This window comes from Argiope bruennichi, chromosome 3 (assembly GCF_947563725.1).
Source record: "Argiope bruennichi chromosome 3, qqArgBrue1.1, whole genome shotgun sequence".
NCBI classification, from domain to species: domain Eukaryota; kingdom Metazoa; phylum Arthropoda; class Arachnida; order Araneae; family Araneidae; genus Argiope; species Argiope bruennichi.
In genome coordinates this window covers 90,774,659-90,802,240 of record NC_079153.1, presented here as the reverse complement: position 1 = coordinate 90,802,240, position 27,582 = coordinate 90,774,659, and the positions used below count along the sequence as shown (strand labels likewise).

Below are 27,582 nucleotides of genomic sequence, written 5' to 3'. Positions count from 1 at the left end.
AAACGAAGTGTATGTCTCTTTTCCGCTCCCAAACTTTGTCTTCATTTTACTTTCCTTATAGAGTTTTGATTAGTGACATTCAATAGGTTCGAATGTCGAATTATAAAAGATGCAAAGTAAGAAGATTTTAAAGGACCTAAACTTTTTATTTTCTCCTTCTATAACAGGTTTGAAGGCTGAATTATCAAATAGGCAAAGTAAGCAGATATTGAAGGATTCAGGCTTTTTACTTTCACCTTCTTATATATGAAAACCAAAGGATTTTCATATATATACTTCAAATATATGAAATATATTTGAATACATATACTTCAAATATATATTGAATATATATACTTCAAATATATGAAAACCAAAGGATTTTCATATATTTGATTACCATATCCTGCCTCCATTTTGTTATATGTATTCAAATATATTTTGTTACATATATTTGAATACATATACTTCAAATATAGGAAAACCAAAGGATTTTCATATATTTGATTACCATATCCTGCATCCATTTTGTTATATGTATTCAAATATATTTTGTTACATATATTTGAATACATATACTTCAAATATATGAAAACCAAAGGATTTTCATATATTTGATTACCATATCCTGCCTCCATTTTGTTATATGTATTCAAATATATTTTGTTACATATATTTGAATACATATACTTCAAATATATGAAAACCAAAGGATTTTCATATATTTGATTACCATATCCTGCATCCATTTTGTTATATGTATTCAAATATATTTTGTTACATATATATTGAATACATATACTTCAAATATATGAAAACCAAAGGATTTTCATATATTTGATTACCATATCCTGCATCCATTTTGTTATATGTATTCAAATATATTTTGTTACATATATATTGAATACATATACTTTAAATATATGAAAACCAAAGGATTTTCATATATTTGATTACCATATCCTGCATCCATTTTGTCCTATTGTATAGTAAGTTAATCAACAACTGTAAAGAAAGGGTCTTTTCAGCTGGAACAGTAGTTCAACATTTCGGTCAAACAATCAGTAAAAGTATATAGTATATAAATGTTTTTATAGGAATAAAAAATTTCGCTAAATAGAACATAATATCAGTATATGAAAATCCTAAAACGTAATTAATAAAACCATAATGTGCAAATGTCTGATCATATATCATAAGACATAATTTATTACTGCGAAACCATAAAAAAAAATGTCTTAATCTTAATGTCTTTACTTTTGTGGTAAATGAAAATGCTAAAACCTACCTGGTAAACCATCCGAACCAGGGAACCCTGGTGGCCCTACTAAACCCTTGGGTCCTGGTGGGCCCGGTAATCCAGCTCTCCCTTCTATACCCTGAAATTAACACATTGTTGAATGAATGTTTTAATAGGAATTAACGCAATGATTTAAAAGCATAGAATAAAAATCCAGATGGTCAAATGTAATGAGGTCAAAAACTTTAAGAAGCTAATAATCTTTAAATAATGAGAAATCATAATTTACATGATTCTATTTCTGGTTTTAAATATAAGATTTTTTTTTCAAGATAATTGCATGATTATAATTGGTTAGAATTTTCTTGTAAAGATCGAAAGGAAGAAATAAATTTAACGCAATACAGAAATAAGTTTTACGGTATTTTATTTAGCTAGATAAAATTTACCCTAAATAACTTCTCTTGGTCGCATGGGTAATATCATGAAATAATTCATATGACGCTGATCACTACAAAGAATTTTTACAGCTGAATGCTATGTGTGCTGGATAGCCACGTACATTAGCTGTTCTAATCTTTTATATCTATGTAAATCTTCTCCAATTACTTTTTGGGTTCTCGTTTCATCGAGATATGATGAAATTTTAAAACTTCCTTTGCATTCAACAATGCGTGAAGTTACATACTGAGAAAGCTTCATGTAATAAAGAAATGGATTACCGATAAGTTGTTATCAATGTACTTTCCCAAACAAAATATAATATTTCCATCTACATTGTACTGTATACACTTTACTTCTGCAGTGAGTTGAAATGTTTTCTTCCAATCATTAATAGCAAGAAAGTTACAGCTGTATGTAACTGGTGTACAGTTGTTTTAAATATCCATGCACTTTAAAAGATTTAATTATATAAAGAATAAAGTATTGGATGAAATATCCGTGATTATATAAGATAATAATGCTTCTCTAGAATGTACATGAAAACAAGAAAAAATATTAAAGTAGATAATTCAATGGATGTATAAAAAGATTTTTTTTTTCTTCTGTTATTAAAGTTCTAAAACAAAGTGCAAGGTTCCCTGAAATTTGAATTGGTTAAATGGAAAAAGGATTCATCCCGATTCTATTTGTGTTCTTGTTTTCATATAACAAATGAATCTTTGAAAAACATTTTCTAAGTCATTCTTATATGGGTTAGGAGTAAAAAATATATATATTGATGATACTTAGAATAGCTCACAATGGGACACTCTTCATTATCTATATTTAAAAAATTATCTTTTTATTGCACAACATTTCAGAAAAAATACTGAATAGTTCCAAAATTAACTATAGCATTACAAACGGTTTGGTTTAAATTAATTGAATTTTGCACAACAAACTAATTTTTTGTAAAATTCAACTGACCTCCCCTATTTAGGCAAATCATAATGTCAATAAAAAGGCTGTTTAGCAGTTGCATTACTCTTATCTTCTCTTTTGGATACTAGATGGCGATGCCTGTTTAGGCCATCCCATATGCCATCCCATAGTGCATTGCGATTGTAATTAGAATGAGATGTGACGCTGAATTGTGAAGCCGCGCGCGTGAATGTCTTGTCTTTGTGTTTGTGCTTGTTTAGTGTGTGAATGTGATTATTAAAAGAAATGTTCCTAAAAACATTCGTCTTGTTGCTTCCTGCATGGATAATAATAATCTACATACCACCACACTGTTGCTTTTGAAATTTAAAAACTGTACAAAATTTTACAATTTTGCAAAAGAAACTGTAATAAATATAATACTCACACCAGGTGATCCTGGTGGCCCTGCAAAACCTCTAGGACCAGGTGAACCTGGTAATCCAGCTTCCCCCTTTACACCAGGTAAACCATCAATACCGGGAAGACCTTCTTCTCCCGCATCTCCCTATAATAAAAGCAAAAAATTAAAATCATGAATAAAACAAAAAACGGTTAAACGAAAAAATGTTGAGTAGAAGAGCAATTATCTACACTTAAGAAAAGTTTAAAAGATTTGCATCTCTAATTCGAAATATCACACCATGATAATGTTTTGGGCTTGGCTCTTTTATCTTCAATTTATTTTTTAAATCGTTTCATAATTATATATAAAAGACAATTTGTGCACAAAAATGTATTTAATATTGTCGAAAGTCTTATTTTTGTATACGCGTTTACATAAACGCATATACAAAACAAAACTAAAAGCATTGTTGTAAAATTTGCTTTAAAATATTTTTAACATTTATTAGAGCAAAAGATAGAGGAAATAAAATTTATAGTTCTAAAGAGTTTATTTTTTTAATTTTAAAGTGGTTTAAAAAGTACCACTGGATGATATATTCCGATGTGATTGAAGGAAAAATAAGAATTTCGATTGAGTCCTAGATAAAAGTTCAAAAAGGTTTTGAAAAATCTGTTTTTAGTGAATTGCTACCCATTTACTACCCAAGAAGTGCTAAATTTGATAGTTCTAAGTCCTGTGAACGTTTTGATCAGTTTTTGCATGTCGTAGCAATGTATGTCACAATTTACAAATAATATGCATTCCGAAAAAAAAAATGCTCTATACAATGTAAAGTGTAAAATGAAATACAATGCATTTCAAGATCAAATTTGTTTAACACAAAACAAACAAAACGTGTTTTTTACAACAAAAAACACGTTTTTTTTTTTTTTTTTTCATTCTAAATATTTACAGGTGTACTCACATTAGTAAAGTTACATGCATCAAAATTATACAGCTGATTTTGATTTCAAGCTTCATGATAATGAGATTATTTTAGATTTCCATAAATTTTCTTAATCGATCGAATTGAAAAATTGCGACTAATGATATGACATTCAGTAGATAAAACAAAAATATCTATGCGATTCAAAACATCAAATTAAATCCAAATCACGATCAAATTTTGATAATTGAGCATGATTTGGATTTTATATTATATTAATATAAAGTACATACAAATCACGGTCAAATTTTGATAATTGTAATATATATATATATATATAGCTTTGAGCCATCATAATCACAAATCTTCTTGGAATATATTTATATAAATACCAGCTGAAAAGTAACTATTTCTCCTGGAATATTAGTTTTCCTGATCGTATAGTTATTATAAAGGATATTTGTATTTAATATTTCACTTTTTTATTCAATAAAACTGGAAATATGAATTTAATGGAATTAATTTGCAAAAAATTACTGCCCATGCAAATTGAGAATATATTACGAAATAAACCGGAAGTAAAAATCTTACTTCGGAGTTAATATTTTTTTTAAAAAGACTTTTTTAAAAATATGAACAGTTAAACATTAATGTTAACATTGGTAAAGCCACGCTATTTAATAATTTGATGTAATAAATAAAATTATGTAGAAATTCTTCATTATAATGAAAGCATTTTTACATAAAGAGTGTATCAAATTAAATTTTCAAAGATTCAAAAATTGTGCAGAAATTAAATAAGTATCGTTCAAAAGATAACTTTTTGCGCTCTAAGATAGTGCAAAAATTATATTTTTATATAACATTTTCAAGTGTTAAAGCGGAAAAATAATAAAACCTTGATTACTTTTTATCATTAAAGCATCGAAAAGGTCACAATGGTCTTCCTCTTGCTTTGAAGAGCAAATATGATTTTTTTTTATCAAGATCGGGCAAAAATTGCAGAATTATATGAAAACAAGCCTTTTTATATACATATACATATAAGCAATGCTTCATTTTCGTGTACAAAAATATTTTTAACTAAAGTAGAACAAAAAACTATCCACAAGCAAAAAAAAAAAAAAAAAAAAAATCTGAAGTGGAAATAATATACCAAATTTATACGGTTGATTATGAGTTTTATTTTCAAGGTAAAAGAGATCACTTTGCACTTCCTTTACATTTTGTAGGCGTTCTGAAGTGGCCGTAACCACTATTTTTTCTTTTATATTTTTCTGCTAAGGATTTTGTTTTCCTTTCAGTATAATAACAGATCCGTACTCCTAATTTCTTTTGCCCTTATATTCTATATTATGTACTTAGAAAATATTTTGCTCTATAAATGCTGTCTGTTTTCAGATAAAGAAACCCTGGACATTTTTGCACATGGTCCAATAGGCTTAGCTTTAATAAAATAGGTACAATAGAAAGTCGAAAGTAGAGAGAGAATCGTTATTTTGTAACAATCTGGAATTTTAACTAGTATTTTTGAAACACGATTACTTGAACTAATGTTCAATACCTTACAAAAAATAATTCCGATAATTTTTTTCACCGACATTTGATTATCAGCAATTTGTTGGGGGATGCTCATAATTATTTAGCCCTTGGAAACAGGTATTTCAAAGCTATACTTCATACATTGCGATTTCTTTTTAAACAATATTTATTCACATTTTCACTATTTCACTATAAGTTATATTATAAGATTATTTTGAAATAAAATTTTCAAAAGTTAAAATAACATTAAACATTTCTCAATAAACTGGTGTAAATTCAGTTTCAACGCAACGAAATTATTCGATTTTTAATACATTTAAAACAATTAATGCAATTTTTATACAGTTATTTTAAAATGAGAAAAAGGTATCCAAAAACATTATCCAAAATTCCAGATTGTTTGAAGAAACAACTTCGTCGTTCAATTATATTAATGAAATAGGAATGAAACGTCGTTATATTAATGAAATAGGAAATAAATTTAGACTTTAATTTTAAAAAGTTGTCATTCAAGCCAAAAATAAGAACGATGCACAATGTAAAGAATAAGAATATACCTTATATCCAGGCTCGCCAGATGGACCTGGTAGGCCGTCGTTGCCCTAAAAAAAGAATGCATGAAAATAATGAGCAAGAAAAAAATAAAATAAAATAACATTTTATAGTTATTTTTATAGTGCTTTATAATTTTTTTATATCGTAGATGAATGTGTCAATAAATGTATCTTATTCAAAAATTTGATGTAAAATATTATATTTAAAAAAAAATTTTAGAATAAAAATCTAATTATTTATTAGGGCACAGACAAATAAAAAATATTTGTTATTTTTAAGCAGGTTCATATGGAAAATTTTTTAAAAAAATAATCTTTAAGAACTCTAAAAATTGTTCATTTACTGTTTCAGAGAAAAGAATGGACTTCAAAAATATCCTTGTTCATTACATTTTCTAAATTTTTCTATTCCAGACAGTCAAAGATACATCTTAGAAATTATTTTCACATATTTTAAATATCCATTTTATAAAAGAAATCATAAATAAACATTAAATAAATGATATTAAGCATTAAATAATTATAGCCTTAGTATGTGTGATATGTTATAACCTTAGTATGTGTTATATGTAAATTTGTAAATAATAAGACATAAAACAATTAATTTCGATTTCCGTTGATCGTAAGGAAAATAATTAAAAGAAATTGTCATTCTTAAAATTCAATAATTATGCATTAAATTAGATTTTATTCTTATTAAAATAATGAGGAGCAATAGTCTTAATGTTTTAATATTTATATATATTTAATATTTGTTTAAATACCTAAAGGAAATGTGAACTTACCCTAGGTCCCGGATGACCTGGTAACCCCTTTTCACCAGTTATTCCAACATCACCAGGTGGACCCTATTGTTAAAATATTTAAAACAAAAGAAAAAATATGATAAATACAATGGAATAATTCACAGTAATAGAAAACAATGAAAAGGTGACTTTTATATTCTTATATAGAAAAATACCGTTACAATGATAATGCACAATCGCAAAGAAAAATATAATAAATGACTTAGTCATAAACGATGCTGATACTTCAATCTTTTGTCATTATGATAAATTTTATGTTGTGAGTGATTTGAAATGCTGTTATTTATGTGGCTAAATTGTCTCATTATATTAAATTTGTGTATCATTAACAAATCAAAAGCCACGCAACTCGCCGGTGATTCACAGCTGTTATTTAATTAGTTTAAATTAATTATCTAATTATCTCTTTCTCTACTACAGTTATAGCAAGAAAGTGAGCGTCAAATTAATAGATGATAAATATAAATCATGGCATACATTTATATGTGATGTGAATTTCTTTTACAGAATTCATTGACAAAAGATACTCTGTAATGACTTCTCTTTGCATTTACACCCAACGTTCTGTTGCAAAAAAAATTACTTATTTCCATATGCCTGTCCAATCCTTAAAATTTTTGCCATTATTTATGAGAGACATTGAGCACCTGTATTGATCAGTGTTTATACAAAAATGTAATTTAAATGTATCGAAAGAGTTTCTTGAAGACTTAAAATATGAAGGTACAGGTATTCGGTCACTAAAGTTAAAGATTCTTCATAACATAACATACAGATTATTATTTGAGGCCAAATAAATATATAATAAGCAGAACTTAAAATACAAAATGCTATAAAAAATTAATACTTATGTTTTATTGCGAATTTAATCATTGAAAAAAATAAGGATCAAGTATCTGTTTTGTCTTTTAATATTTTGTATTTGAAATACATGCTTATTTGTGTAAATATGCTTATTTGACATTTAGTTTGTATATATATGTTTGAATGGAGCAATTTTTAAACACTGGATAAATATTTTTTCCATCTCTTTAATTTATTTATACTCTATCGCAATTAACAATATCGTAATTTTGAATATTATAAATTATATCTGTGGAATGCTGCTTTATTCTAAGCCGTATGTTTGTAATTCACAAATCATGTGTTATTCACTTGAGATATAACACTATAACAAGGAATTCTTGTATGACTCAAGTATGATTTATATAAATGCTTAATGCTTAGGTATCCATGTAATTCAAATAAGTCGTTATCAATTGAAATTTGAGCTCTATATTTTTTTATCTTCAGGTATTCCCATTACATTTCATAAAATGAAATATAACAGTAAGTGACATTTTAGTAATACTTTATCCTGATCTCAAATATGAAAAAGGTAAAAGGTGTTTAAAAATGGCAGCGAAGCAAATTGGAAAATTATCCATAATAATGTATTCTAAGAGCAATAACTTTTTAACTTAATAATATATATATATATATATATATATATATATATATATATATATATATATATATATATATTAAATTATTTACTAATTTTTCCCAAATACATACGTTTTTACTTACTTATTATAGCTCAATAGAGGGTGGCATTTGTGTTTTTGCAAGATATTATTTAAGCAAATGCTAGGTGAAAACTATAATAACTGAGTGTGCATTTTAAAATGAATAGGAACTCAGACAATGAAATTTATTAAAGCATTAATAAAATAATACGCCACCCTGCGGTTTCCCTCAGTCTAGTGACCTTTTCAGCTATTTATTATATTGCAGCGTTTGAAGAAGGTGAAAACAGCATATCAGTTCAAACAAATGTCCATTCCAAATTGTTGCTCTTAGAAGACATTATTATGGGTAATTTTCCAATTTGCAAGTTTCTTTTCTAGAACAAGGCTAAAGTACATAAAATTGGTGCAACTCATGAAAAATATAAGAAATTTCATCGGACAACACTCTAATATTTTCACTATAATCCATATTTAGAATTTTGATTACTGTTGGTAAGAGAAGAAAGATTTTTATCGGATGACGAACTAAAAAAGTTTTTGGAGATCAGGCTTCCTGCACGTTTGATTTCCTTTTATCATAAATAATTTTTTTTAATCCCAATTTGTTAGATAAAATTTGAAGATAGTATATGAAGGAGTATAAGAAAGTAATAACTGTATCAATTCGATAAATAACATTTCAGAAAAAAAATTTTAGTCATGTTAATACTTGATATTATTTAAACTCATCATGTATTATTTTAACTTATCTCCATTCTAATCTATCATTAATTACAGAAAGTCGAAGGCTTACTCACAGCTACGCCTGGTATTCCATCAAATCCTCTTTCACCTCGTTCTCCTGGCTCACCCTGAAATAAATAAATAAAATCACAATTACCGGAATATCATTATTAGTCCCTCAGACAAATACAAAATTTCGCAAACATCATAAAAAATTTCTTACTTTTAGGCGTTATGGCTGAAATGCGGCATAAGGAAATATAATGACCATGATTAATTTTAATTGCAAATTAAATGATTATGAAATGTATATTAGAAATTGCCAGTGCTTTAGTTAGAATAATCTATGATTGTCCTACCTTATTCCCTTTCTGTCCTGGCGGCCCAGGAGGCCCAACTGTTGTTCCTTTTTCAGTGAATTCGTCGCATTGTCCAGGAAGTCCAGGAGCTCCGGTAAAGCCTTTGGGACCCTTTGGAATAATGCTAATCTTAGTATTTTTACACAAATATCACAATTTGATATTGATTAATTTTAGAAAAGCTACACACTTCATAGAAAATTAATACCAAAAAATGTACTCTATTTTTTGAAATTTTTATTGAATTAAACAAAAAATCACACTACAGGGAAAACTAATACAGTGAATATGACACAAAAGGAACGCCTCAAGGAGAGAAAGTTGGAAGCACTAAAAACATTACACTTTCTATTAATAACTTAATAGTTGTAACATCAAAAAAGAACTTTTTTTTACTGCTTTTACATTAAAAAACAGTAACAATACTTCTTAGGAATTTCAAGTTGTATGTACTCAATTTTAAAAACATTAAAATACATCGTAAGAATCTAAAATTGTAAATATTTACACTTAAAAACGTTAAAATACAGGTTTAAAATATTAAGTTCTGCAGAAATATTTAAAAAATTACACAATGAAGAATTAATTGTATGATTAAATTTGGCAAACGCCTTCTTAAATAAGCGGTTATTCTTAAAAATTTCTGGCAGATAAATAGCGATTTATTTGTTAATGAAATGAAAAAATAAATAAAAAACTCTTTATGTAAACATTTTATCATAAACTATTCAAGTATATTAACATAACCCAGACAGATTAATTCAAAAATAGAAAAAAGCAGAAACAAATTTAGTATGTGCTATACAACTATTAGAAAAGATTAATCTCACACGGAAAAAAGTGTAAAATATCAAATATTTTATTTTGAGTCTACTAGTTAAAAAAAAGGCAAATGTAATAATGCCATAAGAGGGAGGGAAGCAAAAACTAAATTATTAATTACACAAAATTCAGATCAAATTGAATACCGTTTAATTTTAATCCAATTACATTTTCATAATATAATATCCTTCAAATAAACCAACCTCCATAGATTGGGAATTCACTAATTTAAACTAATTTTAATTTATTTAAAACACACTATGCGTTTTGAACTTACAAACACAATAGATATTATGAAATATCTATTGTGATAGATAATAGTAAATTGATATAGTAAATTTTATATTGATATAGTAAATTTCAAACACAATAGATATAGTATGAATCATTGAGGTGACATTTGAAATAGTAAAAATTTAACATAGTCTACAAATATTTAAAAAAGCTAGCGGAAACCGTTTCCGCTCTGCCAAATATTATTCAAATGAATATTTATAATTTTTTTTATTGGTGTAGCTCAGAACTGCCTGAAAAAATGGTTGGTGCATATGTTTAAATGTTCTTTTATAAAAGGTATTATTGGAGGAGGTATTATTGTGGCTACAAACTAAGAAACCTCTACTTAATCATTGAAAAAAAAATCTAAAACTGATTATATTTCAATCACCTCTTTGGTGTTTCACTTTTCTTGTTTCCTTAAATTGCTTTTTTAAAATTAATTTTTAATCGTTTATATATATACATATATGCGACTTTTTCCATAATTCATATTATTTAAATATTTCCTGTATTACTGTATTATTATTATTAATATATTCTGTATAGAATATATTAATATATTATTAATATATTCTGTATTTTCTGTATTATTAGCTAATATTCAGTTAATGCTTCTTTTTCGGCGGGAAAAAGTGTGGAGTGTTCTCAGAAAATAGCATTTCTTAATTAAATGCGATCACATAAAACTAAACGCCATTAAAACTAGATCATTACACTCTAAAAATTCAAAAAAATCTTGAAATATGATATTCAAGATAAAGATATGATTATAAGTTAACAGACAATTTTTTTCATGATCTTTTCAAACACTACACATTTTTCTATTGGTAAACCACAATTAAATATTAGAATTCGAATAATAATAAATGATTTTATACATATACACTATAGTTGTTGTACTTACTATGTCACCTTTCAAGCCTTGAAATCCAACTCCCATGTTGCCCTTGGGACCAGGGAACCCTCGATCTCCTTTTGGGCCCTGAAAATATTGCATTTAAATATTTCTTATAACTTATTACTCCAACATTTAAATATATGTATAGGATTAATGACTTTAAAGTTAAAATATATTTAATTATAGATATATATTTGATTATAGATTATATTGTATTTTATCAAATGATATTATTCATATTTGATTATAATATAATTTTTAAGTTTATAGTTAGGCACATTTTAAAATCTTATTAAACTTGTTTGGTTATAAATTAGATGCAATTCAAAAACTTTTGTAATACTAAATAGTATAATTAATAAGATAGAATTATTTCAAAGATATCTGTACATGAATATTAAGTTGTTCATTTAAAGTTATTTTTGAAAGCAGTATGAATTATTGTAATTTGATTCCATTTAAAATATAATTTAAAACAAAAAAAATTATTTAAAAATCATCATTGAATTACTTTTTTTCCAAAAAGTATATTTTAAATACAGTAGCCACTAATCAGAATACTTAAAATGCAATGAAAAAAATAAATTCATAAGTTTTTATTTTCTGCTTCAATCATTTTCTTTCTTTTCAAATTAAAAATTGCATCAATCCGCATGAATATGAAGCAGTAAACATTATATATAAAAAAAATTAATTTTCAATTGAATCGCAAATTTTGCTCTTCTTAAGAGCTAAGCCAAATTTTTCGTCCAAACAATCTTAAAGAATTTTATAAAATTATCACTACGAAGGGAAGTAACGTACAATTAATGTAAACATTAAAAGAAGAAGAGAAAATCGTAAACGTGGTTTTTATAGTACTTAAAGAAGTGCCATAAAAATAGCTTTACAATTTTCTCTTTTTGCAATTTATAACATGATAAAGCAGATCTAACGCTGGAAGTTTCAGATTAGGAAAGTAAATGGTGAAAGAATGAGAAAAATCAAAAGCTCGAGAGACTCAAAAAATAAAGTAAAATTAGTTTATGAATTAATAAGTGAAAGAAGCAAGAATTTAAAAATGTGAGAAAGCATAATTTATCACATATACATACATATATATTATAATTAACCAATTTTTGCAAAGCTACATAACTTAATTTCTTAAAAGAAAGCAAGACTTTTTAACTTTCACTCTTCTTTCTATTTATGATCCATTCATTTTCAATTTTAACTTGTACAAAATTTAGATGAAGAAAAATTATTTCTAATTAAATTACTCGAAATCCGTCCGGTCCTATTTCGCCTTTAGGTCCAGGTCTTCCATCCAATCCAGGCAAGCCCTATAATTAAAAAAAATATTTTTAAATTTCTTATATATATGTTGCACAAGTGCGTTATAATTAATGTAAAGAAACGTAAACATACTCGAGGTCCTGGTCTTCCATCTCTGCCGGGTTCACCCTAGAAAAAAAGAGGGAAGTAAAACTATTAACGACAAATTCATAACAAAACAACTGAGGACAAATAAGTGCTAAGAGTACAGAAGTTTCAATGCGTTAATTTAATGTATAAAAAAATTAAGAAGGGGGAGTGGACTTATTAAAGATACTGCTTCTGGGGACATTTTTTTTTTTTTTTCATTCACTTGTCAGCTTTCAATTCTTTTTTTTTTTTTTTTTACATTCATAAAAATAAATTGAAAGAAAAATTCAAACCTTCCACCATGCAAAGAGCGCTTTTTTTACTTGATGAACTGATTTAGAAGGCCATTTTTTTAATGCCTTCATCAGTTCATTGTCTTATGTTTATAAGAAGAAATTTAAAAAACATTTTAAGGCTTTCCTTGCTTTGAACCTTATAAAATGATATATTTTTTTACCCTGATGACTTCACATGATTGTTGTTGATAAACTGAATAAATAATTTTTGATTTCAAAGGCTGCCAAATTAAAAAAATAATTGATTTTAAACATCTGATTAAAAAGGGAAATTATTTGTATAAATTCTTTCTTGTATTTCATCAAACATCAAATTTTTCATTTACCATACAATAATATTTGTCATGTCAGAGTGTGGCAAGATATAATAAGTTTACTAAGCTTTGAGGGCATCAAATTAACGGGAAATGATAAAATATAAGCGTACAGAAAATAAGCAGATTTTAATTATTTTTTTCCTTTTTGTAAATTTACTCATATTATTTTGATAAATTTTTATTTAACCACGGACGACATATAAGAATCATTTAAATTTCCTGTCAACATAACTCCAACACTTTCATACACAATTTAATTTGAGATTTCCATTTTCTGTAAACTTTATGTTAATTTTTTGTACCTTCTGTTTGTTTAATTTAATTTCAATAGTTGAAGTTAAATAGTTCCTATATCTGATATCTCTCCCATTTAATAACTAGATTTATCCAATCATTCAAATTTCCTTATATCCAAGTCAATTCGAACTTTGGTTTTTTCGGATAGAAAGATTTCAGTTTTATATATCTACAAAATTTTTGCGGAGCAAAATTTCATGACATTTCTCTCAAGCCAAATTTTTGCTAGCAAATTTTAAACCATAAATTTTTTAGTTTAAAATTTGCCATATAATGTTTCTTATTCTATTTCCCAAAGTATATTTTTTGGTAGCCCCTCCAGTAAGACTGCTCGCATTTTATTACTATTCGATTATTATATGTTAATGAAATATAATTTCGGACCAGGAAGAAATCTGGACCGTACCAAGGACTGATACAATCAATACCTTTTGACCTTTAGATCCAGATTGTCCATACGATGGTTCTCCTTTGTCTCCTTTCGGTCCTGGTGTACCTTCATAACCAGGTGGACCCGGACCACCATCTACGCCTGGTCTTCCTGGAAAGCCCTAAAAAATCATGTGCAAAGTTAAGTGCATAAGTTCCAGACTTAACAAGAATACAAGACAATGGAATATACAATTAATGCAGCCAGCAAGGAATTACATACATCTTCTCCTTTGCATCCATCAAGTCCAGGTTCGCCTCGAGGACCTTGATCACCTGGATGTCCCTAAACAGATACAAAAGTTGTAAATTCGCCAGAAAAGATATAACGAGAGAAACAATAGCTTTTTAAAAATTATTTTTAACTAATGAAAAGAAAGATTAAGATTATGTATTGGTGAAAAACGAAATTACAATACCTAGAAGAAATTAGTTTAGAGGAATGAAATTCAGGCAAAGTATTTGTATAGGTAAAATAGTTGACAAAAATTACAAGGTCAGGTGTTGAAATATTACAAAAAAATATTTTAAATGTGAAATGATAATAATGAATAATCATTGTAGTCGCTACGTTTTTCAATGCAAGGAGGCGATTTATGGATTGTGTTGTACAGATGTCATTTTGCGGCATGGGATTCTAGTCCAATCAGCTACGTGTTTGTTAAGGATGACGCTGGCTTTGTCATCCAGTAATATCCAATACATTATAAATGGAATAAAAGATTTAGAGATCTCGCAAGACAAGACAACATGTCTATTGGATGACAGCAGCTGTATAGGAATGAGCCTTATCTTGCTGAAAACGATTCTTGGAATAATGTTCAAAAAGACAAAATCGAAGTATGGCATACAAATTTGCAGTTAAGCTGTACATGAAGTAATGACTAGAGTGTCACTGATGTCGTACGATCATAGGATATCATTTCCAAGACTGTAACTCCTAGGTTCAAAGTGTCAACTCCTCATAAAGCGATTCCAGTTGCTCACCTGGTTTTCTTCTAATCAACTTGCGTTTATCATCACTGATACCAAGACAAGTATATGCTTGTCTCTAATGATTTATTGATTAACTCTTGGGGCATAACTAATAAATACCTTGTATACATTTTTAGTGTGTATCACCATCTGAACATAATTAAAAAATACCATTTTTTTTTTCTAATGGCCGCACGTTGTTTTAGAATAAGATATGATTATAACTTAATTATTCCCCTTACTCGCAAACCTGTTGTCACTATTTTAAATGAAAAATATTAAAATGTATTTTTCTGCATATATTACCATTTTTTTTTACTGAATTTAAATTTTATTTTTAAAAGACACTATAAAATTCTGATAAAAGCCTGAAACCTGAAACTATTCCATGAATAATTTTTTCAACATTTAAAGCATTACAAAAATGGTTTTACATGAATAACAAATTCAAAAGCTGTCACCATAAAAATTACAAAATGTTAATTGAAAGGGTGATTTTAGATACTTTAAGATATTTTTTCATATGCCAATTGTTCATTTGCATAGTTCATAATCATAACAATTCCAGATTATATGCTAAAAATGAATTTTTTAAAGGAAAAATTAATTAATATTTAAGTGGAAAACTCTTTTAAATTACAGAAAGTCGAATTTTTATTCTTTCTTTCTGAGCTAAAAGTTAGAAATTTTAATTTGAGAAAGTATTACTTACCGGTACTCCATTCAATCCAGGATAACCTGGCATTCCCATTTTACCCTGAAATTTTACAGAAATTTCGATTATTTTTATAATTTCGGTTATACAAGACAGACGACAATGTACATTCAAACTGCTTATTATTTAGAAATTCACACATGTTTAAATCAAACATACTCGATCTCCCTTTGGCCCTCTTGGTCCTGGTACGCCTAGTTCTCCTTTTTCACCTTTTTCGCCCACCAGACCTTCAGGTCCAGGGAATCCTGGTGTTCCATCGACTCCTTGAGGACCTGGCCGGCCAGGTGGTCCCTAGAGAGTAAAAAAAATTATATAGATTGCTAAATAAAATCATATAGATTCGGGAAATGTAAACTAGATTCTGTAAAATAAAAATCAAGATAATCTCATCAATATGAAGATTATCATCTATACATGTTTTTGACACTATTGCAAAAAGCATATATTTATAATTCTAAAAGTTCCTATGTTCGAAAACAAAAGATAAAATTTTGTTTCCCTTAATTATATATAGAGAAAACCAACTCAACAAAACTGAAACAATGAACTAGTGATATGAATTCATATTAGGAGCCCCACAAAAAAATGAAAAAATGGTCGATTTGGTTTAGTTGCTACAACTGAAACCTTTGATTGCTGTCATGAACCATGCAGCCATGGGAACCAATAATGCAAGTTTATCATGGAAAAGTTTTCTAAGTAAGAGGATAGAATCTGTCAAAAAACATTGAACAGAAACATTAACAGAATTCATCAGAAAAAGGCATGTACAATATATCCACAATCATTCAATTTTATACAATAGGATAGCAACAAAAAAGGCGAGATGGACAGAAATGCCCCCTCCCTTCAACTTTAAATGCCTCCTATAAACCATTAAAAACCATACTTTTATCCCTAAACATATTATTCATATTTTATAACTTTTTTAAAGGAGTCAATATTTAATAAATATTTGTCATACACTGTATGTTTTTAAAAATTATCATCGAATAATGAAAGCTAAAAATAAAACAATTGTAAAAACTTTAAGATAGTTTTATAATGTCTAAACTAACTACATTAAATATAAAATTATGCTCTCTGCACAATTTGATACATATACTTTTAAAATAAGCAAAGCATTAGTGTAAAACATAGGCTTAGTTTATTAAAAATTATTCTCAGTTTTACTACAGAGAATGTTTTATCTAATGACGGATAGAAAACTTAATTAAAATTGGTAAACAACAGACAAGACATATACCACAATGAAACATAAAACAAATCAAAATTTGCTATGATAATCTATAAATAATCCAAGATTTATACATAATAACTAAAGAAACAAATTTAGAAGAATACTCAAACATTCATTAAATATAAATAAAGAAAATACATTGCATCGGTAAACGTACTTCTAGAGTTTCACAACACTTTAATGAATCTGATGTGATTGAACAATGGTTTCTTTAGCGAAATATTTCATAATAGACTCCTTTAACTTTGCTGAATAAAGAGCCAAGCTAATTCACTGGTGAAACAAGATAGCTTTTAACAATTGTTAGAATCGAAGGTGAAAACTATGGTTATAATAAACCGATCTTCTATTTTATTACAAGCACATAAATTAGAATTTTTTTTTAACTGTAAAACTTTTAAAATATTATAGAGCATATGTCACAATGTCCTATATAGAGTTACACAAGAAAAACACTAGTTGACTTTATATTTTCATCAAACAAAGAGATAAAAGATTCTCCTATCTATCGCTCAAGCACTGCACTGATTTTATTATTTTAAGAGGGATGAGGTACCCAATTTTTTTAAAAAACATCAAGGTTCTAGAAGCTAAATGAAATGACTCGACTAATCAAAAAACATCAGCTTTAAATAGATAGCAGAGGCATTAATTAGCAACAATTCCTGCAAGGTTTAGAAATATTGATACATTTTCAAATGATTCTTCGAAAAGTTCTGCAACATTCTCGAAATTATGATTTTGCAATATTCCATATTAACTAAATCAAAATTCCCAATCATCTTTAAAAATTTTTGGATTTTATATATTTTAATTTTTTATGGCTTACATTTTTATTGTTATTATTCATACCTTAAAGCCACACTTGTTTTGTAGAATTGTATAAATAAAGTCTAAGATTAACCCTGTTTTAAAATATTTTTTTAAATATAAAACTTTCTCTTACAAGATTCGAGTTGTTTCCTATTTTTTTATAAGCAGATATTGATTCTGTTATGCATCAATAAACTATTATAATATTTTATATTAAAGATATAGTTCGTATAAATGGCAATGACCTCTATACCTTTTCACGCAAAATTTAAATAATTCATATTTGAGCAAAAAATGTCATTCTAGTAATATCATACGAACGAAACATGGCAGCAAAAAATGCATATATGGCAAGAAATGAGTATGCTTGCATGGAACCAAAAATATGAATATGATAATGCAACACTTTCAGGCCCATAGTATATTTTGGAGTTTAATAAAGTGTTGATGAATTTCTATATTTTCATCAGAAAATGAAAATATTGTAAATGCATTTAGTTGATTATTTTTTACAAAATAAAAATGATATAATAAAACTAGGATGAATACTTGACATGTAGTTGAAATGAAAAATACTTGGTAAAACCCTTTGGCTCTTAAAATTATAGCCATCGGGAATATGATATTCCATTGACATGATAACATAAAAAGAAGTCAAAACTGATATGCAGACTTACTCTGTCACCTCTTTCGCCAACGCATAGACAATTTGATCCCACACATCCAGAACACACCACAGGACTGCCGAATCCTCTAGCAGAAAAATTTTGCTGAAAAAGAATGTTTCAAGTGTTAAAATTCAGTTCAATTATAAAGTAGAAAAATGCTACACGCGTCGAAAAACAAAGTGAGAAGTTTCTGCTTTACAAGTACCTAATTCTACAGTTGGCTTCAAAAATTTTCTGCGCATTTAAATTTAATTAACAAATAACAATATACATAATTTTTGTATTGATTGCAAAGTATACATACGTAAGGTGACGCACATTTTAAAAAGTGCCATACAAAAAATTAGAGTATAGTGTAATGGAATATATCTCATTTCTTTCATTTCATATAAAATATACATATTTCTTTCATTTAAAATATACAGTTTTATTAATTTCACGTTTTCCAAATCTCCTAGTAATTTTTTAATTCTTAGGTAAACAACAGCTAAGAACAATTTGAATTCAATTTTATTTTGTTTCTTTGGAATTCGTTTCTCCCCGGAATTAAATTACTAAACAAAAATATTAATTGTTATTTTAAATTAATATTGTAATTTTCATGAAAACTAAGCAGAAATTTGTCTTATTTAACTAATGATATATATATTTTTAAATCCCTTTATTTGTCAAAGTAATTTCGATATAAGTGTAATACATTCAATAGCAGAACCAGTTTCTTTCTTTTTTTATACATAAAGCTAGAAATGCAATAATTTAAAATGCCATAAAAAATTCATGTTGATAAAAGGTTATTTCAATTTAATTTTTTTGCAAAAATTATCATCTGATGAATTATCAAGCCCATCTTTTACTATTTATTGATAATCCCATATAACATATAAATATAAATGAACAAACCAGAAAGAAAAATAATAAAACTTATAGCTCAATTTATTGACATTATTTTTATATTTTATTGTCTTTTCAATTTAATTAAAACTTTATTTATTATTATTCATGTTATGTTATATTATTTAATCTGACTTTTTTTAAAAATTTTTGTAACGAAGGAATTCAATAATCGAATTTTCCTTTGCGTCCAGATATGCTAAGCGTTTTGAAATTTTGTACACTAATGTGATCAAGTTGACGATGCAATTTTTTAATATTTTCAGACCTTAGTCTTCCCTTAACAGATGAATTTCAATTAATTTTGAATACTTTTTTAATTTTTTGTAAATTAGTGGAAAATTTATAAGAATTCATAACTTTTATAGTAATGTATTATAAATTAACTTTGAAGCATAAAATAGTTGGAATGAAGAAAAATTAATTTTTAGTACAATAATGAAATTTTTTAATAACTTTATTCTTTTTATGCATCACAGACGAAGAAGTAAAAGAAACATAAAGTCATTGCACAATCTAATATAATGTATAGTTGGATTCAGAAAGCATAACTATAATCTTAGAATGTCATGTGAAGTAAAATAATAACATTTTTTTAATGTACTCTTTAGTGCATTTATATTTAGTCTATTTTATTTAGTATATTTTTTTATTTTTTTTATTTAGCCTATTTTAAAAGTAGTCTTTTAATTAACTTTATTTGTTAGATTATATCCTTTATCACTTTTCGCCCCCACCCCATTTAACATCCTGGATTGAAATTCAGAAAATCTGATCACTTTGGTCAAATTCTAATTTCTAATCGGTTGTGCCAAGGAAAGAATATTGAAATTGCACTTTTTTTATCATTTAAAGAATTTAATTTTGGATTTCCAACTAGTTAAACTATGTAACCAGTTGCCTAGAGCCCTGGACTGATGGGGTCACAGAATAAAATATTTTATTAATTCCAAATGCCAAAGAAAAATTTAATCATATTAACAATTTTTAAGCACAATCAATTAAATTTCCATCTATTTCATTGCTATTAAGTAATTATTGCTATTCCTTTTGCTATTAAGTATTTATTAACATGAAGCGTTTGTTTTCAATAATATTGAATGCAAATATAAATGTTATGCATTCTTGAATTATAATAAATAAATAATAACATATACATTTTCAAAAGTTACTAAAATTCAAAAAATTAACTTAAAATAATTAATTAATAGATTGGTTAAGCTAAAAAGTACTGAGATTTTGCGATTTGAAATTAAAATGGATTAATTTATTAAAAGAGGGACAAGATAGCGCTCATTGGCCTAAGGCTGCCAAATACCGAATGCATCCTTTTTTAAGTATCCTTCACGGCTATTTAACAGTACAGAGTTGATTAATCCATTACTGAAAAGGCAAATCTTATGGCCCAAAACTGAGATAAATCCGATTCTTGGATGATTATCAATTCGGAGCAGACGGTGATATGCGAGTTTGTTTATTTGACCTTCGCCAAAAGAAATGATCCAGGCACAGCTTTCATCGGCACTGAAAACTTAACGGCCCGTGCAATCAGTGATAGATAGGACGACTATATTTTATGCCGAAAAACAAACGGTTATGAAAGTTCCTTTTTTAAAAATAAGTTAATGATTATCACTCCGCGACAAAGCAAGGCCTTAGATTTAAATTAATTCAAAACTGTTGTGCTTTTAATTACAGTTATTTAATTCTTTAATGGTGTTAAATTATCCTATTAATTATAAAATTAAACGATACTGCAAAATAAATTTGAAATCAGAAGATGAAAACTTTTTGTCGCGTTCTTGCCTCTCGACGGCAGAGACTTTATCCAGCCGATGGACCAAGGCATAATTGTTTCATTGAAAAAAAAACATACAAAACAAACTTTTGTATGGTTATCTGTTACAAACTAAAATACTAATAATAATAAGGGGGTAATCTTCAGGCCTTCTGAGAAACGATTACATGGTCTTTGACAACACTTAATATTTAAATGTTATTTGGAAGCGAGTTGTGAAATCTATGTTGGCATTATCTTTGAAGACGGTTAAGATTCTAGAGGTAAGATACAAGTTTGAGGATCGAAGGAATCCAGGTTTGAAACCTGATTTCACTTTAGATCTGCCGTTTTGTAGACTGGCGCAATTTAAATCATTGGTTAAATATCCTCCTGTAGGTGTAATGCAAGAACTTGTAGAAAGAGGTACCAGATCATCCAGGCCCTCTGACAGTGATTCAAAATTACAAGGTCCATCCCAAAATAGCCCATATGTTTCTTAAAAATGGGACGACAATAAAATTTAACTAAACCAGGAGAAATGTAACTAATGTAGAAAAAAAATTTGCTGTATCTGCGAAGAAAAATATTTTTGCTTAAGATTTGTTCTAATTTAGAGAGATTTATTGCAGGAAGAAGTAATATCCATAAAGACAACTTCGTTTAGTGTTTAAATGGACACGCTAAGATCAAGAATATGGAAGTGACAATATTGATAATATCGTTGAGGGATAAAATGTGATGAAAATTATCCAATGTTTGAAGGAAATAATATCCATGTAGATAATACTGTTATAGATAAATTCTGACTTGAGAGGAGGTCATGTCAAAGAAATTAATATCTTAGTGTAGATAAATTGCAACGCCATTGGTACAGGCTTTGAATATCTTACTGATGAAACAATTGTAGGTGGAGAATTAGGTTCGGTTTGGTAAACGCTGCAAAAGCAAATGAGACATGAAAAAGAAGTTCTAGTACAAGAAAATCCACCACTTAAATAAAATATTATAAAAAATAGTTCAATCAAGTTCATTCGAACAATATGTTGTAAAAAAAGAAGTATTTTAACACATAATAACAATAAATCGAATTTTTTAAAACGTTTAAATACCAAATTTAATACTTTTAAATACCAGGGTGTCCCAAAAAAATGTATACACATTTTAGCAGCTGATAACTAAGTTATTTCTTCTTTCTTTACAAACTGAACCCATTGAACCGAGTGATGGCAGACAGATTTGAATTTGAAGAAAGGAAATTTATTCAAAAATGCTACTGGAAGTATGAAAATGCAGTAGAAGTGCAAAGACAATTTAAGAGGGAGTTTAACAAAGAACCACCTACACGAGTTACCATCACTCGAATTAGAGATAAGTTTGAAGCTGATGGAACTGTTCAGGATGTCCATAAACCTGCAACAGTTGTTCAATTGAGGGCAACCATTGAACATGAATGTACGAATATCCCAAGGGAATAGTTCCATCATGTGTGCTATTCCATCGCTTCGAGTTGTCAGCAGTGTCTGGAGCAGAACGGACATCAGTTTGAGAACATGCGATAACAAGACAATAGAATAATATTTGTAGAATCTTTTATATGATGAAAATTATTCGAATTATAATAAACCCCAAATTTACAATTATTTAAAGTATGTATACATTTTTTGGGACACCCTGTATAATGTTAATTTTGATTTACTGTAATGTTTATTATATCATAATTGAATGTATAGTCCTCATTACTGCAAATAAACAAAGGTTGAAAAGCATTTTCAAGTTGATTTTTGTCCCTTTTCCCTTATTCAGCTGTTTTATAATGAACTGGCTTAACTGCGGTTGCTACATCATACAACTTCGCGAATAATCGGAATTTATTTTGCAAGGAAATTCACTTAGTTCGAAATTTCGACATCGAAATTAATAATAATTTTTTTCGGAATTTAATATTTGAATACTAATTAAAAAAGGAAGGTTATTTAATAATAACAGACATGACACAGACTTGTAATAAAAGAAAGCTGGGCTTAATAAAATAACGAATTGTGCTAATCTTAAACACTATAGGAAAATAAGAATGGTTAATTGCACAATAAAATAAATTATTGAGTTTCTATAAAAGTGCATGAGATATTAAACATACTGCCGAATTATTACATAAAATAAAATTATTCGATATCAAGAATTATTAGTTGATTTTTTTTTTTTTTGGGGGGGGAGTTCATTCTTTTATTTCATTTGTTAAATAAATTCTGTCCTTTCAAAATAGTGAAATTAGGCTTAGTTTCAAAATTAATAATTAATAAATCAAAAACTTCTTTCAAATTATCTCGGGCATCTTTCAGATTAGACTTTATAAAAAAAAAAATACTTTCAAGAACCACTTCAACTTTAACACGTTCCCATAAACGTTTGGTTCAGCGTTAAAGATATCATTAAATATTCCACTTCAAAAAATTTGACCATGTCTGTATTTTTAGTTACTTTGTTTCCATGCCATAAAAACATTTTTAAAAAAAACTTTATGGGAGAGACAGCTTGTCTTGACTCATTTCACATCGACGAAGTTAAAAGTGCCATCTTGTATAAATAAAGTGCTTGTTACATTCCCCTCGTTCTTTTTGGACCTTACCCAATTTGCAGTCTAGCGCTATGCTATTGACAAACAATAACTTTTCTTAATATCTTGAAAATAATTAAGCTTATTTCCCTGAATTGATTGCAATGCATTAAGTGACTAAAAAGTTTTTTAAGTTTCATTTTTATTTACCTTTTTTTAATGGCGAAGAAAAATAACTCTACCGTCGTTTTTTAACTACCAACATTTTTTATAAAACTATGAACTCTATTTAGTTTATAATGTTTAAAACATATATTCTTCGCATATGACCTTCATTTCCCCTTTTTAACCTTTAACTTTCTCATTACAAAATATCGTTAAGAATTTAACTGTCCAAGTGACTTCAATAATGTTATGAAGATATTTCAGGGGATGTGCATGAAATGCAGATCGCAAGTTTACCCTTAACAAAAATATAACATAAATATAAATAAATAACAAAAATATTTCATCAATACTAAGCTTGTTGGATTAGCAAAACACTGGTGTGTAACCGAACGTAATGATGATAGTCAAAATTTTACTACCAATCATATAACAGATTTTCAAATCGTTTAAATAATAACTACCAGCTATTAAAGTGAGTCAGAACTCTTAGCTAATTGATTTTTTTAACCTGACACCTGCACCGATCAAACTTTGTAATAAAATTATTTCAGTTTCATGAGAAATTTCGTCATTATTTCTATTACCAAAATTATATTAAAGTATGCTGCGCTTTATTTTGTTGCTTAATTTAGGGATAAATTTATTACCTGGGGACCAAAGATACATTAATTTTCAGTGATGTAATAAAACTTAGTTCATTAATATCTTAAATATCCCTCGGAAAATGAAACTGATGAAAGATTCTTAAAAATAAAATTAATTATTCATTAATTAATTAAGAAAACAATATTTTTAAACCAGCAAATAGAATTTATAATTTTTTTTTTAATTTAGGACAAAGATAACCAGATTTTACAATGGTTTTGAAATTGGTACAATGATATTGGCAGATATAGAAATGTAATGCTGAAACTAAACAAGTTTAATAATAAAACACAAAAAATGTGTACTCTCCCTCAAAAACTTATATATATATATTCGAAACTGTTCAGTTCCGAAATTCAAAAGTCCATTAGGACAGATCGAATTATAAATCTAAATTACAAATTAAAGTATGTACTTAAATTTATTGATGTAATAAGGCTTCAGATTTTCCTAAAAAATTTGCATATGGTTACAAAGGAAATTGCTTATAATCCTAAATATATCTAAATAATATCTCTATAATTAAATATAATCCTAAATAATATCCCTACTAATAATGAAAAAGAATAAATATATGTTGCCTCTTTACAGAACAGGCCGTTTGATAAAGAGATACAAGCTTTAGACATACAATTTTAGGAGAATAGGAATGAGAATATTGGAGCGATTCTTCAAATTTTAATTAATTAAAAATCATTCGGGATTTTAACATTTTCCCATGATAATTATCAAAAATATTATTGTAAAAAAATTGATTTTTATAGCAATCAAAAATTTTTAAAATGTCATTTTTATTCATTTTAACAATACCAATTTAGATGGACAAATGCTTCTTAAATTTTTAGCAATTTAATATATATATATATATATATATATATATATATATATATATATTAGTATTTCTCAACAAATATATCAAACAGTTTTCACCAATTTCCAAAATATTTAATCATTTGAGTTTCTTTCATTATAAAGCTAAAAAGGAAGGATTTTGTTTAATATTTGTTTTGTTTTAATGAGAAAAGAAAGTAAAGTTGCGATACCGCAAAGGTTAGAAGATGGATGAATTAGACAGTTACATTTGTAACAGCATTATAACGTCTGAAATTCCACAGGATGGTTCATACGCACTATGAATAGAATGAATTAAGAGCACTAAAATAGCATAGCTTTAATTACTGTCACAACTTAATGCTTCTTAAGAACATATTTTGATATAACTCTGAGTGTGAAACTATGCATAAGAGATTTGATTGAAATTAGATGAAACCAATATTCCAGGAGAAACAACTAGTCACCGAAGGCTGCTAATTAAAATTAATTGAAGGAAAAATAATAAAAATTTGAAGCAGAAAACTTTGGTCAACGAGATTTTAAGCTCAAAATCTCAATTATGGTAGAAAAATTAGATTAGTTGTCCTTAAATGCTATAATTCAATGTTTCAGTTCATAAACATGTACGTTTAGGAAGCAAGGTAAGTAATTAAACAAATTGTGGTAATTAGAATCCTTGCTCACGAAATAACATTTCATAACAACAAAAAGATCCCTCATTTTTTTTTTTTTTTGTCGAAAGATATCATATCCAAAATTTTAATATCATAACATGAACTTCTTTTTCCTAAGAACAAACACAAGCCGCTGGAATTTCATAACTTGCCTAGACACTTCCGCAACGTCCTCGCGTTAGCAAAAACTGGAGAGGCGAGGAAAAAATTAAGACAACATAAACAGTTTCCGAAATAAAAAAAAACGGGGAATGATGAATACCAATTTTGTTAAGACCTTGCAAAAGTGGTGTGGTAACATCCGGTGGGCTTAGGAGAGCGTGGGTGTGGGTTCGACCGTCGTCTCAGACAGTCCGATGTGGGCGAATGACTCAAACGCTTGTTTTGGAACTCTCTCTCTGGACTGCTTTTTATTTACTTCCTTTTCCCCTAACCACCACCAATTGGATTTATTGACTTAGCAAAAGAGGGGAATTCTATTTAAGTAGTAACATGTAGAGCGCAGTGGCAGTGCATCTTAAAATTATCTTTTTGTTCCGCAACGGTTGATGATAAGACAGACTTCATCTGTTGATTGTGATATTTTGTTCTGCTTTCCAAAAACCACTAGACACTTTTGAATATCATTACGATCTTAATGTGATATTCTCTAAGAATATTCGACAGTATGTTTGTGTTAAGAAAATTTATGGTGTACACCTAAAATTTATTAGATATGCGAAAATTGAAATACTAAGCTTCTTTTAAATTCTTCAAAAAAAAAAAAAAAAAATGTGATTTTGAAGTATTCTGATTTGGATAATTCCTAAATTCAATTTTTCAATTTAAATAAATTATTTTAATCTCAATCATTAAAATTGTTTCAAATTCTTTAAACTAAGTTTCTTCCTACAGTTTAATTTCCCACTAATCTATAATTTTTCGTATTGATTATTAGTCTGCAGTAAAGGTCTCGGGTATTATGCATCAACAGACAGAGTATATTATGGAACAATAAGGAATCAATAATAGTCAATTTAGTTTCACATTTCACAGCATTTTTATCATGTTAATGATTTATTTTAGGTTAATCTCTTTATTTTACTAACTTCGTAAATATTAATTAATTTTTATTTATCTACTATGGCTCAAGACCGCCCGACATTCATGTTTAAACACAATGTTCTGAAGCAGACTCCTTGTTTATAAACATTCTAATAATAAGAGATCATAATAAAACATATATGAATCTATCCAATTATATCTGAAATAGTGTTAATATTATTTTAATATTTCATAATTCATAGAATTTGTATTTATAAATAACTTATTTTTCTGGAATCTAAGTAAATAATGTTAATGGACCTAGTGTAGGCCTCATCTGAGCCTAGTGGCTTTAGGCAAGTGCTTAGTCGGAAATTCGTCACTATTATTAAAAAAGACCAGAAGTCGAGGACTAGATGAGACATTTTTGATTATTTGACGTGAATGAAAAATAACAGTTCTATA

General features: G+C 27.5%; 1 protein-coding gene across 1 annotated transcript in view; it reads right to left on the bottom strand.

The window, feature by feature from the left end:
- The window catches only part of LOC129962609 (collagen alpha-2(IV) chain-like), a 90,779-nt gene that overhangs the window by 37,457 nt on the left and 25,740 nt on the right, over positions 1-27,582 (bottom strand). Inside the window, exons 3-16 of the mRNA XM_056076431.1 lie at positions 18,558-18,650; positions 15,984-16,118; positions 15,822-15,866; positions 14,358-14,420; positions 14,134-14,256; positions 12,799-12,834; positions 12,651-12,713; positions 11,398-11,475; positions 9,393-9,503; positions 9,108-9,161; positions 6,779-6,841; positions 5,997-6,041; positions 3,012-3,131; positions 1,268-1,358 (exon numbers count right to left, since the gene is read on the bottom strand). Of these exons, the coding sequence (XP_055932406.1) occupies positions 1,268-1,358; positions 3,012-3,131; positions 5,997-6,041; positions 6,779-6,841; positions 9,108-9,161; positions 9,393-9,503; positions 11,398-11,475; positions 12,651-12,713; positions 12,799-12,834; positions 14,134-14,256; positions 14,358-14,420; positions 15,822-15,866; positions 15,984-16,118; positions 18,558-18,650 (1,120 nt within the window). The remainder of the gene's footprint in view (positions 1-1,267; positions 1,359-3,011; positions 3,132-5,996; positions 6,042-6,778; positions 6,842-9,107; positions 9,162-9,392; positions 9,504-11,397; positions 11,476-12,650; positions 12,714-12,798; positions 12,835-14,133; positions 14,257-14,357; positions 14,421-15,821; positions 15,867-15,983; positions 16,119-18,557; positions 18,651-27,582) is intronic.